Below are 12803 nucleotides of genomic sequence, written 5' to 3' on the forward strand. Positions count from 1 at the left end.
TCTGGCTTAATTTTTTCCTTTGTGCTTTCTGTGCTGGGGGAATTTCTGAAAAATTTCTGATTTTTTTTATTTTTTTTTAAGTCCTTCCTACCCCTGTAGCCATGTACAGAAGGTGCAGCCAGAGCTGAAGTCATTCTTTTCCTGTCCTGAGTAGCAGTGGACAGTGTAGGCTGTAACAAGATTAGTGTCTCTAGTGTCTTGTCGGCTTTGTCACTTCACAGTGTTGCAGGTCACCCTCACACAACTTGGGAATTGTTATTGTGTAGAGTAGGAAGGTGCATTTAGCAGAGCAGGCATCGAAGGCCATTTTTAAGTGCAGTCCTGTAAATCCTGGCCTCTGGCAGCCCAAGCTGTTTGGCTGTGTTTTATGAATCAGGTCATATCGTGTCTGCCACGGCTTCCAGATGCCAAGCTCCTTCTGTGACAGTTCTGTCAAGCGTTTTGAGAGGGCACAGAAACAACAGCTAGAGGGTCACCATGAGGCACAACTCAGCTCATGGGAATTGAGCTTCAAAATGAGCTACTGGCCAGGGGCTGAAAGAGTAAGCAAGAGACAGATGAAGGGCTCTGGGCATGTCAGTGGCTGTGGTGTCCCCACTGTCATTATTCTGCCTGGTTTTAGCCATTACTATTATTACATTACTATGAGCAAGTAATAAACATGTAGTGAGGTGCTCATAGTCTGTGTGCTGGCAAAGGTGTGATGGCCCTGCCAGCTATGGAAAATGTCATAGTCAATAGACCTGAAAAGGCACACCCATCAGTGATGGCTTACTCCTTAATATCATACCCTACATCAGACCCTTTAAATCAGAACACTCCCAGGATCCTCCTTCTAGCTTATCAAAAGTCTCTGCCACCAGCTGGGCCATCACTTGCCACACAGACACCACAACCTTGTTACCAGCCTATCAAAATGTAATGTGAAATTAGGCTCAGCCCTGATAAAATTGCTGTTTGCACAAAGGGTAGTGCTCCCCATGAGGCCATATAACCTGCCTCAAATGTAATTTAATAATCAGAAATCAAACAAAATAAATCAAAACATGCAGGTGATGCATGCAAACCCTAAAATGAATTCAGATTATAAACAGGCAGTGAGTCTGAATGGTTGATTTCTTCATCCATGAGGGAAGCACCCTGAGTAACACAGAGGAAAGAAATAATTCAAGGAGGTCCTTTGATTTTGAGAATTGATGGGAGTGTTAGGTGAAGGTTTTTTTTTTTTTGATGTAAGGCGTTTTTCATTAGCTGCATATCCTTGCAGTTAGAAAATACCAGTTAGAAGTCTCTTCGTATTTTGAAAACAAAGTATTAACGTAAGAAGCTTTGTTAGATACAGCAGGAAGATAAATCATCTTTGCAATGCTAGCCATTAGCCTGTCACGACCATGATTTAAGGGATTTTCTTCTATATAAATAAGTGTTTCTTTTAAAAGCAGTCAGAGCAGGAGATGAAGTGGCTGTGAAAGCTCTGGAATACAATGGTTGTGATATGAGTGTTTCTTACAGCACATTAAGAGAGGGCTCATTCTGTGGATTGTACAGGCTGTATAGAGTGAGTGAATTATAGTGGAAGGGCTCTGGGGCAGGGTCAGCTGGAAAAGTTGAAAGTTCTGCTGTGGAAGTGTTGGAGTGAAAGTGCAGGAAGGCACTGGGATTGAGGAAACATCACAGTATCAGCTTTATGGAGTCGGTCTATGTACTACACACCAGAAATTCAAACTGATTAGGAGCTATCAATTGTGCTGTTAAATGACTTTGCCTAAAAGAACCTTCTGAAGAACGCTTTTAAGATAAATTTTATCACTTAGGAATCTATGAAGAACTGAAAGCTCCCCTGTATGGAAGCTCCCACTTTTGCAGTGGTACATGGAGTGCTGAGGAAGGACATCACATGTTCCACTTCTGTTTCTGCTGGGGCTGCCAGGACTGCTCTGCAGCCTGACTCCTTTATTCATGAGAACCTTTTTCTATGCTTTGTAGCAACTTGTGGGGATAAAAAGAACATTTTTCCTCACCCTAGTCTCCCTACCATCTTATTTCCTCGTACAGATGACTCTTCCTAACTTGACATTCTGCTCCCTGCAGTGATTGATGCAGGAAGACATCATCCATTAGCCGTGGTTTTGCTGGCATCTGAAGGGAAGAACTTGCTGACCTGAGACAGGAACTGCTTAGTGTGTCTTCCCACAGACTGTTTGAAATTTCTGCATGTTACTTGCTTTATGCAGTGGCAAATTTTGTTCCACCTAGTTTTGTCAAGTACTCTGGGACTCAGATGGTGCTATATGAGCCTGATTCCTTTTTCTTCTTTAGGCTATCTCAATAGTAGAGCTGCTTTTAAAAAATACAGTATGAGCTTAGTTGGGAACTTCAGGGGCCATCTCTGCTATTTTTCTTGGAAAACTTATATTCTGCTTGTGGTCTGCCACACATGTCATGGAGTCCAGGAGATGAAGGATGGTGCTGCTTGTGTCATGATACAAGATCATTGGGCCAGCATCAGTTCTGCTCTCTTGATGATCTGATTGAAAGACCTTCTATGTTGACCCCTTATTTGTGTTCTTTTGCTCAGGTATTTGGGGAGTTCATCTAAGACCTTGCCATGAAGACAAGATTCATTATTCAAAATCTGGAGACAGTTTTACCTCATTGATCTCTTGTTTGTGGAAAGGAAGAATTTCCTTTGGGATCAGCTCTGGACACTGCAGTTCCAAGATTTAGGACAGACTTAGACAGTCTCAAGTTAAAAGTCAATTTAGTGATGCCACAAATGAGGTCACCCTGCAGAAGGTTCTTTTACTGTGAAGCTGTTGACATAGTGAAGTGTTAGAAGACTTTTTTGTAGACTTTGTTTACTTTCTTTTTCCTCTGAGTTTTTTTATATATAAGAAAACACACATTTTAAAATTCTCATAGTTTGCTTACTCCAGGAGAAATACAGAATAATATTTTAAAGAAACATTCCCTGCTTGACTGATTCTGGAGCAATGAGTGATAAATATCAAATCTTAAGTGAAGACAAAAAATTTAATTTGTACCATCAGAGACAATCTGTGATGCTTTTTATCTTAACAAAAACTGATATTTTATCACTTTGACAATGAGAGGCTCTGATTGTACTTTCTTTTAATATATTTTACTACTTTCAAGTCATTCCCTGAGGAAGACTTCAAGTCAAGGAGAGATGGATCTGTGCCACTTAAAAGCACAACACATATAAGAATAAACATTACTTTACGCTGTAGGTGGTAATAGGTGGGTTTAAAATATGTTCTGCATAAAGAGTAAAGAGGTTTTTCTTTTTTAATAAACTATAGAGTTTGTCTTCTGTAGAACAGAACAGCTTAAAGTGCTACTTAAAGCAGAAGAACTTAAACTTGTGTTAAACTGTTAAACTTGGCTTTTATTCCCAGCAGTAAAAGAAACACTGGCAGGTGCTCCATTTCTTATGCCCATTTTAGGCTCACAGGCCTCATTGCAGGTTCTAAGTTCATCTCAGAATGGACAAAATATTGAGATCTTCACCCAATTTTTTACCATTCCTTTCATGCCTGGATTTGCCAGAAGGAGAATTTAGCAAAATTTGGGCTTCTTAACTGGATCCATTGAAGTTAGCAAAGAAAACAAATTCCTGTTGGGTTTTTTCTGTCCCCAGGCACTGCAAGATTACTGTGTACAAAATGACTTCTTGTGCTCTGGGCAATGTGGTTTTAATGTTAACTTCCACCTCTCCACAGGGGAGACTTTTTAGTGTAACTCACTGATATTCAGTCTAAGTGTTCCTTTGTGGAGTTTCATCCCATTAACCCCAGATTCACCTGGGTTTGGCATTCTGAGCAATTCCTCTTGCACTGAGCCTGCTCTGGGAGCGATGGCAGAGCAGGGCACAGGGCGTTGTACTGGGGCTAAAGGCTGTGTCCTCCACAGGCAGGAGGTGGGGATTGAGGCATTACTCAGTTTTATTCTGAGTCATTTATTGAAAAATGCCATTTATTCCTGGAGTGTGTTCTGGGGGCATTCCCTCTGCCAGCAGCTCCTGCCCCAGATGTCCATCTGCCGCCCTTAAATTCTGCACAGAAGCTATTAGTGCCATCCACAGAGCAGGGGACCTGGCCAGAGGGCAGCTCATGCCTCAGAGTTCACAGCTCAATGAGGCTCTGCCCTGTAGGTGCAAAGGCAGCTTGATCCCTTTAGGGATCAGATACTCAGGAGCCTCTCAGGCAGGGGATCTAACCAGAAGGTGCAGTTGTTGCTCTTAGGGTGTTGAAATGTGCCTTGCAAATGAGAAAGATGAGCTGTGAGTGAGCAGTGGGTACATAGAATGAAATGTAAAAGCAAGGGGTGAAAATATTGCTGGTTCGGAGCTGAAGCCTTATTAAAGTCCTGTCTGTCCTATTTGGGCAAATTCTTTCTAAAGTAGTGTATGTCACCAAAATCCCATTAAACTGTCACATAAATTATCAGGGTTTCCTTTTTCCATCACTGTGGATTACCCAGGGAGATATTTTTATGACAATGGAAGCTTTTTCAGTCTGCTCCTCCTGCCTGATTTCATTTCAGATGAAATCCTTCTCTCGGAAAAGAGCCCATGGATTTTATAGCTCGATGGATCTCTGCACTGTTATAGCAGCTGTCCTTCAGGTCTCTGTGTACTCATCTCCTGCCTGCACCTTCTTTTAGGCATGGGACAGTTTAGGGCAATGTTCTAGTTCTTCTCTCAGTTCAGCTTTTTTGTCTTTGTGCAAAAACCCCAAAGGTGAAAGTCACATATATGCTGGACTTGAAAATACTGCTTTTTACTACTTGCCAGGTCTCAGAAGCCTTGCATCTCTGCAAGACAGTCTACATTTCTCCCATGCTGACTGAAAAACACGTGGATTGATGGCCTGGCCATGGCAGTACAAAATACTTGAGTATCTGAAATTGCCTGCTGCCACAGAACAAATTAAAGCCATAATGTGTGTGTTATAGAAGCAGGGGATGACAGATCCTAGCAGGCCTTCTGACAGATAATTTGGAGCTCCCTACATCAGCCACCTAGATCATACACTAGGACTGATCTTAGTGGTTGCTGCTCACACCTTTCAAGGGATACATAAGCAGAAGCTGAGAAATGGTAATCTTAAGGGTAATAGAGAGGCTTTGGAAGATCATTACTAATGAGAGAAATCCGAGAAATTATATTAGTCCAATTTTGAAGTGTCAAGACTAAATGTACAGGTAAGACAGAATTTTCCATGAATAATTCAGTTCTGTATGTCGGAAGAAGCCCTAATGATGTCAAAATATGATGGTGAAATATTTCTGAAATATTTCATGAGATATTTCTGATTAGCCACTAATAAGTGGCTAATGGTTAACATGGCTTAAAATGGCTAACATTAAGTAGTAAGCAGACACCTTGCATCAAAGAGAACACAGGAGGTGTCAGAGCTGCCTTGTGGACTGGAATATCAATTCCAGCAGCCCTCAGAAAAGAGAGCTAGTTCCAGAGGAATAAGGGGAATCATGGACCAAGTTTCTAAAGGAGCTACCTTGACTTGTGTGGCTCTGCTGGCACTGTTTTGGGTACTGTAGTGGAGATTTTTGGCACAGGACTTTATGAACAAGGACCCATCAGGAGGGAGGGCCAACATTCAGGCACAGCAGTGAGGGCAGTCAGGTCACCACAGGTTGGCTTAGCTGATAGTAACTTGTGTTTATTTTTATGCAGCCTAGTCCCAGTGGACAGGGAGGACAGGTGATTGCAATCTTTTTATAACAGCCTTTTGCAATTTTAAGGTTATTTCTCCTTCCTCTCTGTTCACCTTTTCTTTCTGTGTCTGAAACACGTTTTGTCCAATTTTTCAGCCTAAGACTTCTAAACATTTTATGGTTTTCAAATGATCTCTTCAGTTTTCATCAGTATTTTTAGCTTGTGGTGGGCAGCAGTGGGCACAGGACTGGGGGTATTTGGTTTTGCTCACTGGGTTGAGCAGAGGGGAGTAACAGTGTGTTGCTGCCTCGGCTGTGACATTGCCTGGAGTGGCTCCCAGGAGAGCTGCCATTTTTGCAACTGCTTTGCATTACTGTCTCATCTGCTGTAATCCCCTGATCCTTCTGGGCACTACTTTTTCCTAGCCAGCTGTCCCCTGTGCCCTATCTTGGTCTCATGCCCTTGGCTGCGGGGAGCAGAGATGGATGTCAGCAGTGAGCACAGGTGTGGGACGTGCACCCAGGCAGAGGAATTCCTCTGCTGGTGACAGTCTGAGAGCAGATAAATGCAGGTAACTTGTTTGAGAGCAGGCAAATAAGGTACCTGCATGGTTTGAGTTCTGAAGTCTGATGATATTTGAGCAGCTCAGGGGGTGTGCAGAGGAACACTGGGTGTGCCAGTGAATGCTGAGGGGATGTATCCAGAACTGGATGATGCAGTGGTTGGAAATTTCTGCTAGACTAATGCAGGTGCACACACTTGGGATGGGGATGTTAATTATAACCTGAGAGTTATAGCAGGCTTTCCCTGGTTGTAAGTCCTGAAAATAAGGTTCAGTTGTTCCCCAACCTTCCCTAAGAGATATGCTTCTATTTGAAGCAGAATTAATTTATGTGGATTTCCTTTGCCCTCAGTTATACTGAAGGTCCTGCTAAATAATGATGGTGGTTCCTGCTGCTTTAAGAGCTTGGGATTTTGGAAACTTCCCCCAAACAGGCTTGACAACTTGACTGCCAAGTTCCTGGAGCTGAAACCCAGTGTTATTTGGTCAAGCAGAACTGAGGCTGAGCAGTCTGTACCCGTATTCAGCTCCCTGATCATCTCTGATTCAGAGGTGGATGAATTCATAAAACATGTACACAAAGGAAGGTTGCCAAGCAACTTGGAGGCTGAAACTCTCCCATCAAGCTATGAAGGTAGAGAACAGGCAGCTAAGATGATTTGTAATGTTCACCTCTTTGCCATAGGTAACAGTAATAATACATATAATACAGAAATATTTAAGAAAGGAATATCTCATTGATAATTCTGGAAAACAACAGCTGATCCTGCTAGACTGTATTTTGCCTCTGTATTTTTGGAGCATTTAGCCAACAGGCACAGCAAGGAGACAGCAATCTGGGGTAGGGGGAGATGAGCAGGGAAGAATTATTCTATCTTAAGGCAACAGAAAGTCTGACAACTGATGGAAAAGTTTTAGGAGGGGAGAAAAATACCTGACACAGATTATGCCTCAGATCAGGCTCATTGTTTTCTGTGAACTCAGTATTTCATGTTTTTTACAAATACACTTTAATATATTCATTGTACATCGCACCATATCCTCTCTTCTCTCTGACTTTGCAAAACTCTGCAGCCTTGGGCATGTCAGATGTATCCAGGACACGATGCAGCTGTGACATGCATGGAAGACCTATGTGATGGTCCTGTTTACCCATCATTTACTCACAGAATAGCCTGTAGTGGGCACAGCTAATTAAATTGGAAGAAAAAGTTTCGCTTTCTTGGTTTTTTCTCTACTATATCCCAGGGTAAACTTGGCCCTTTGATCTGTGTAGTGCTCATGGTAGTCAGGCTGTTCTTAGACATAAAGGAGAAAAAGAAGCCTGTGTCTTAATGGCCCTGGGCTTGTGCAAAGGAAAGAGGGGTATGCAGGGGCACAGCCAGGAAGTTTCAGCCCAAGATCCAGATCTAGATTGAATTTTTCACATGCTGTGTACATAATTCCCTTTGACTCCTTTAAAAATCCTAGCCCCGTGTCATTTCAGTGCCCTGTCCCTTTACAAATGGCATGGCTCAAAACTCAACCTGATATAATTTAGAACAGCAGCCCAAGTCAGGGCATCTGGAGCTGCTTTTCATTTCCTTTCTGTGGTCCCCTTGATGAGGGACACTGCTGAGTTAATGGGGTTTTCTTCTTTTCTTTCAGGCTTCTCATTCCCCAATTGATCTCATGATTAGTGACATCAAAGTCGCCTCTTAGTGAACCTTGGTGATGACATGACTAGAGGAGGACCCTTAGAGGCAGCAGATTAAGCAGCAAGTTAGCACGACTGGAAGAACAAAGCTCTCATTTTCATTCATATATCCACAATCAAAAATGAGTGAAGAGAAGGAGGGATGGGAATTAGGTGATGCATTAGTAAAATTATCATTCAAAGGTTCTTGGCTCAAAGTTTTGCAAGAGGAATCAGTGGTTCTTTAATCTCCCACCTTGGGTATTGTTGATGCCATGTTATATTCTGGGCATGTCGAAATGTAACACAGTGTAAGGAGACATGATTTGTTGGATAAGGCTTTATGTAGCACAAAAAGACTCCTCTACTTTCCCTTTTTATTATTTACATTCCCACAGAAGGTTATGTGCAATGTGAGCTTTGCAGAGATAAATGGCTAACCTGAGCTTTCTGGCAGCTTCCTCAGAACCTGGAAATGAGCTGCCTAAGTGCTGGCCTGAGGATTCTGAAGACTTGAGCTCAGTTCTGGTCCTGGGAGAAGTTATACGAGAGAACCTGAGGTTGTGAGTCCTTAAGACAGGTTTAGCAGGGCATGGGAAATTGCACCATGGGGCTCTGAAAGAGCAGAGAGAGAAGGACAGCTGGGCACCAGTATAAACCAGTAAGCTGTACTGGGTAGTCCTGAGCTGGTCTGGTCAGGACTGCAGCTATGGGGTGCTGGAAGTCAGGAATGAAGGGAAGCAGCTGAACTGAGTGCAGAGATCTCGACTGGTGCTTCCAGTTGAGCGTGGAGCATGGCAGGCCAGCGCTCTGTCTACTCCTTTCATGAGCTATGTTAATAGCAGTTAGCACAATATTTCCAAAGTAACTGGATATGCTGTAAAACAGGTTTGGGCCACTCCTGCTGTTTTCCAGGTGTTTCAAGAGTAGCAAGTTTTATGGCCATGTCATCAGCTCTTTGCTCTATTTGCTGCTTCATTAGTTTTCACGCTGGGAGCACTCTGGGGGAGCAGCATTTGGATGTGGGATTTGGCTGTGATGGCTCCTGTGAAGGGAACAGACAGTTAACAAGCTCTGTGGTTTCCTTGCTTGTACAAAGCTTCCTTATGACTCTCCTGTGGGTGGGATGTCAGAGCTGTGGATGTGCTTGGCAGGAGGGGCTCTTTCAAAGGAAACTTTCACTGGAATAGAGAGATTTCCTTGGCTGGACCTGCAGGCAATGGGACCCTCCAGTTATCACCCACAGGAGAACAGTGTAGGTGATCTCTGGTCTCTTTCCCTGCCTTCATGTTTCCTGGGGTTTAAAATCTGGATGCTCCAGGAGCTTTTCCAACATTGAGTCTAAGTAAGACATGCTTGACTTTGATGAGCCTCGAGAGAAACAGCAGAACTCAGGTCTCTGCCAGCCCCGTGCTATTGCAATTAGTAGAATTATGGCAAATTGTCCTGGGTTTTTGACATGAGAAAACTGTTGCTTAGAGGTTTTCTTTTAATTTTTCTTACTTTGACTGAGGAATGAGCCTCTCAATTGAAATGCTGAGCTCTGTACCAATATCCAGAAGAGGTAAGAGTTGTTAAAGCTGTATTCACCAATTGCAAAAAAGAGCACATTTTATTTTGCTCTGTGCTATTTACAGCTGTTGTCCATTAGAAGTCCTCAGGAGCCTCATTCCCAGCTCAAACTGCACAGCCCTGTAAGTTTAGCTCAGCAATGAGCCTGCAAAACAGCACTAAATCATGGTGAATGGGACAAAGGAGAAAATGTTTGGAAATAGCAAAATGCAGCTGATGTCTTTCCGAAATCTGGTTTTTGTTTGTTGCTATTATAAGGCATTACTAAGGTAGATGGTAACGCACAATTAGCTGGAGAAGAATAGAACTAGTGTACTTTAATTTTGGGGGAAAAAAATCAGAATGGCTTGTTCTGCAGGAGCTAAAGGAGTCTTTTGCAGTCCATAAGTGCCTGAGGAATTTACGAGTACACACTGATGAAAATGCACTAATCCCCCTCAGTATGGTGAGGTGTAAGAATGATAAAAGCCTAATATGTGGCTATTGAGAAACAGAGTCCCAGTTGCTTCACTGGACCAGAACAAGATTGCTCTGTATGAACTCTTTGAGCTGGGAGAGCAGTTCACCCTTCTAGTGCCCACCAACTGCTTAAGAGTTGCATGGATGTGGGATTATTTCCAAATCTGAGTGTTTCTCTGTATGATGTGACTAAATTGTGCTGTAAAGTATATACTGAGCAGAACTGTGCAGAATATACAGTGAAGGAGAGAAATTAATGCTTATTCCTTGTTTGAATGTGAAATGAGAAATTTCACCTGTATTCCCAGCTCTGACGACAGCCTTTTCTTGGTCAGATGAACAGCTAAACAGCTCTTTAGTACCATCTGTATTTTTGGGGATGGTTTTCTACCTCCCTGTTTTATCATGATTGATTAATGATTTGTAAAGCATTTGGAAACTGAAGGATGGCTTTGGGAGCTAAGGGCAAAGGTGTGTAAGGTGCTAATTCAGCATTTATTTACAAGGGCACTCAGCTGATGCCTTTGGTTTTGCATTCTGCCCTGTTGCCTCTCCCAGTTCTGTCACTGGGAGCCTTCAGTTCTGGAAGGGAACGGAGCCTGAGCTCTGACGTTGCCTGATTGAGTGGGACAAACTGCCCTGGCACGGCTGTGATGCCCTGACAGATAAAACTTTCCACTGAAGTAAATCTGTCAGGCTGACTTGTGATACTGAATGCTCACAAAAGGATCATTTAAAGACAGATAATTGCTTTCTCCTTTCCTTTTATTTTCTGTGTATGGCAGGTGTCTCCTTCTGCCTTCTCCTGTTTCTTTGGCCCATCCCTGAAGTGTGCTCAGCACAGATGGGATCTTCAAAGGATCTGCTGTCAAACTTGGTTTTTTTCTAAGCATATGTATGCTGAGAGTTTTTGGAGACTTGTAACCAGACCAAATGTGTTTAGTGGCTTTTTCACAGGAACAGCAAATAACATATCTGATAACAAGGAAACTTTTGCTGTTAAGTTGCAAGTCTGTTTTGAAATAGGTTCAGCAGAGATTATCAATGAACTGTTTAGTAAAAATTCAATTTACTCTTTGTTTTTTTGTTATTTTTGTGTTGTTTTTTTTTTAAAGCAACACCCTCAAATCCCCTCCCCTTCCTCAGATTGGAACAGTTTATGTTTCCCCTGCATGAAAGTAGTGCTAGAAACAAATGAACTCTTCTAGTTGCAACTTCTGAAAATCAGCCTTTCTAATCTGAGTGAGCATCTAAATTTTATATAAATGAAAAAGTCTTTCCACCAAAAGCAACAGCTTGCCTTAGCTATGTGTGTTGTTACTTCTACCTTTTGTTGTATTGTTATGAAATAATGGTTAGGTTTGAGTACTCAACCTCTGCTGCTCTGGTGAACATATTAGTCCATTTTCTTTAATTATATCAGTTTAGTTCAATTAATTATGATTTTGACCCTACAGCACAAATTATTTCCAGAGATCAGGCAGCTTGCTTGTCCTTGGAGCCCCTTATGGGTGGGCAGATCTGCTTAGATATTTAGAAAGTTCTGAGTTGTTTATGGTGAAATACTGAAAGTGGAGCAGGACCTTAGAAAATTAAATAATTTCTTGCTGCCTTTTAAACCCTAATGGAATTTGATGGGATCAGACTTTCAATAATTACTAAAAAGTATGGTAAAGCTATTTGGAGAGGCAGTAACCTGCACCTGCAGAATGCTTTCTAATGGTGCATGTAAAGACTTAAGTCATCACAGAATAAGCAGAGAGATTGGGATGAAACAGGCTCTGTGGTGGTTCTGAGGACCAAATCTGTGATCAGCTTATAAATAGCACCTTGAGAAAATATCTGGAGTATCTAGGGATGCATTTTCCTTTGAATGAGTTTTGGATTGTTACCTAAGTTCAAAAGGAATAAAATCCACTTGCAAAATCTTACTCTCAAAGAAAAGCCCTGCTTAGTTTAGGGGTGTTTTTGTTTTCTTTTGCAGGCAGCCGTCCCTACGTGTTCCTCACAGCCCGTGTTCACCCTGGTGAGAGCAACGCCAGCTGGGTGATGAAGGGGACCCTGGAGTTCCTGGTGAGCAGTGATCCCATTGCTGAGCTCCTGAGGAAATGTTTCGTCTTCAAGATTGTGCCCATGCTTAATCCTGATGGAGTCATCAATGGCAAGTGAGTTGTGAGGTTCTGATTCTGGGCTTTGTCTGTGCACCCAGCAGGTCTCACCTTCAACTTTTGTGCTGGGAGAATTCCCTTTGCCCCGTGTTTTATTCATCCTGTTATCAGTCCTGTATGGAAAATGGGAATCTGAGACATGGCCTGGAGTGCTCTCCTGCATTGGTCAGGTGTGTGTGGTTCTGCACTGTCTGTGGCCACAAGATCTTGCAATTCCCTGGAAGGAGTATTAGTGGTGCTGGGGACACAGGATCTTTACTGACAAACAGAGGTTTATCCATTCTGCTAAAACAGCAGGGCAGAATACAGCTGCAAAGCAGATATGCTTGGGAAAAACTGGCTGTAATTAATGCTTTGTATAACCTGGTGGGGGGGAGGATGAATAAGGATTTCTTAAATTTTCACAGAAATATTTCTGTATAGTGAACCTTCTTCCTTCTCCCACCTTCTTTTCAATCTTCCTTCCCACGTTTCCTAAGAGATGCTGAATCTGATCTTGGAAAATATTGATTCCTTTTTGCATTCTTTACCTTATACCCTCCCTCTCCACCCACACTAACTTCCCTCTCCCTGTACATGACTGGAAAAAGGTACAACTCTGCTTCTAATATGTTGAGCTGCAATAAATGTTGTGGGAAGCCTTGAAGAGGCACTAAGCTAAGGTGG

The 12803-nt window shown here is 42.5% G+C and overlaps 1 protein-coding gene across 10 annotated transcripts in view; it reads left to right on the plus strand.

Annotated features, from left to right (window-relative positions):
• AGBL1 (AGBL carboxypeptidase 1) overlaps window positions 1–12803 on the plus strand; it is a 239592-nt gene that overhangs the window by 64571 nt on the left and 162218 nt on the right. For all 10 annotated transcript variants that reach the window (XM_086848700.1, XM_086848702.1, XM_086848699.1 and 7 more), the window contains one exon: window positions 11954–12134. In XM_086848700.1, the coding sequence (XP_086704826.1) occupies window positions 11954–12134 (181 nt within the window). The remainder of the gene's footprint in view (window positions 1–11953; window positions 12135–12803) is intronic.

Source organism: Cyanistes caeruleus, chromosome 13 (genome assembly GCF_971803275.1).
Source record: "Cyanistes caeruleus chromosome 13, bCyaCae1.hap1.1, whole genome shotgun sequence".
Classification (NCBI taxonomy): Eukaryota; Metazoa; Chordata; class Aves; order Passeriformes; family Paridae; genus Cyanistes; species Cyanistes caeruleus.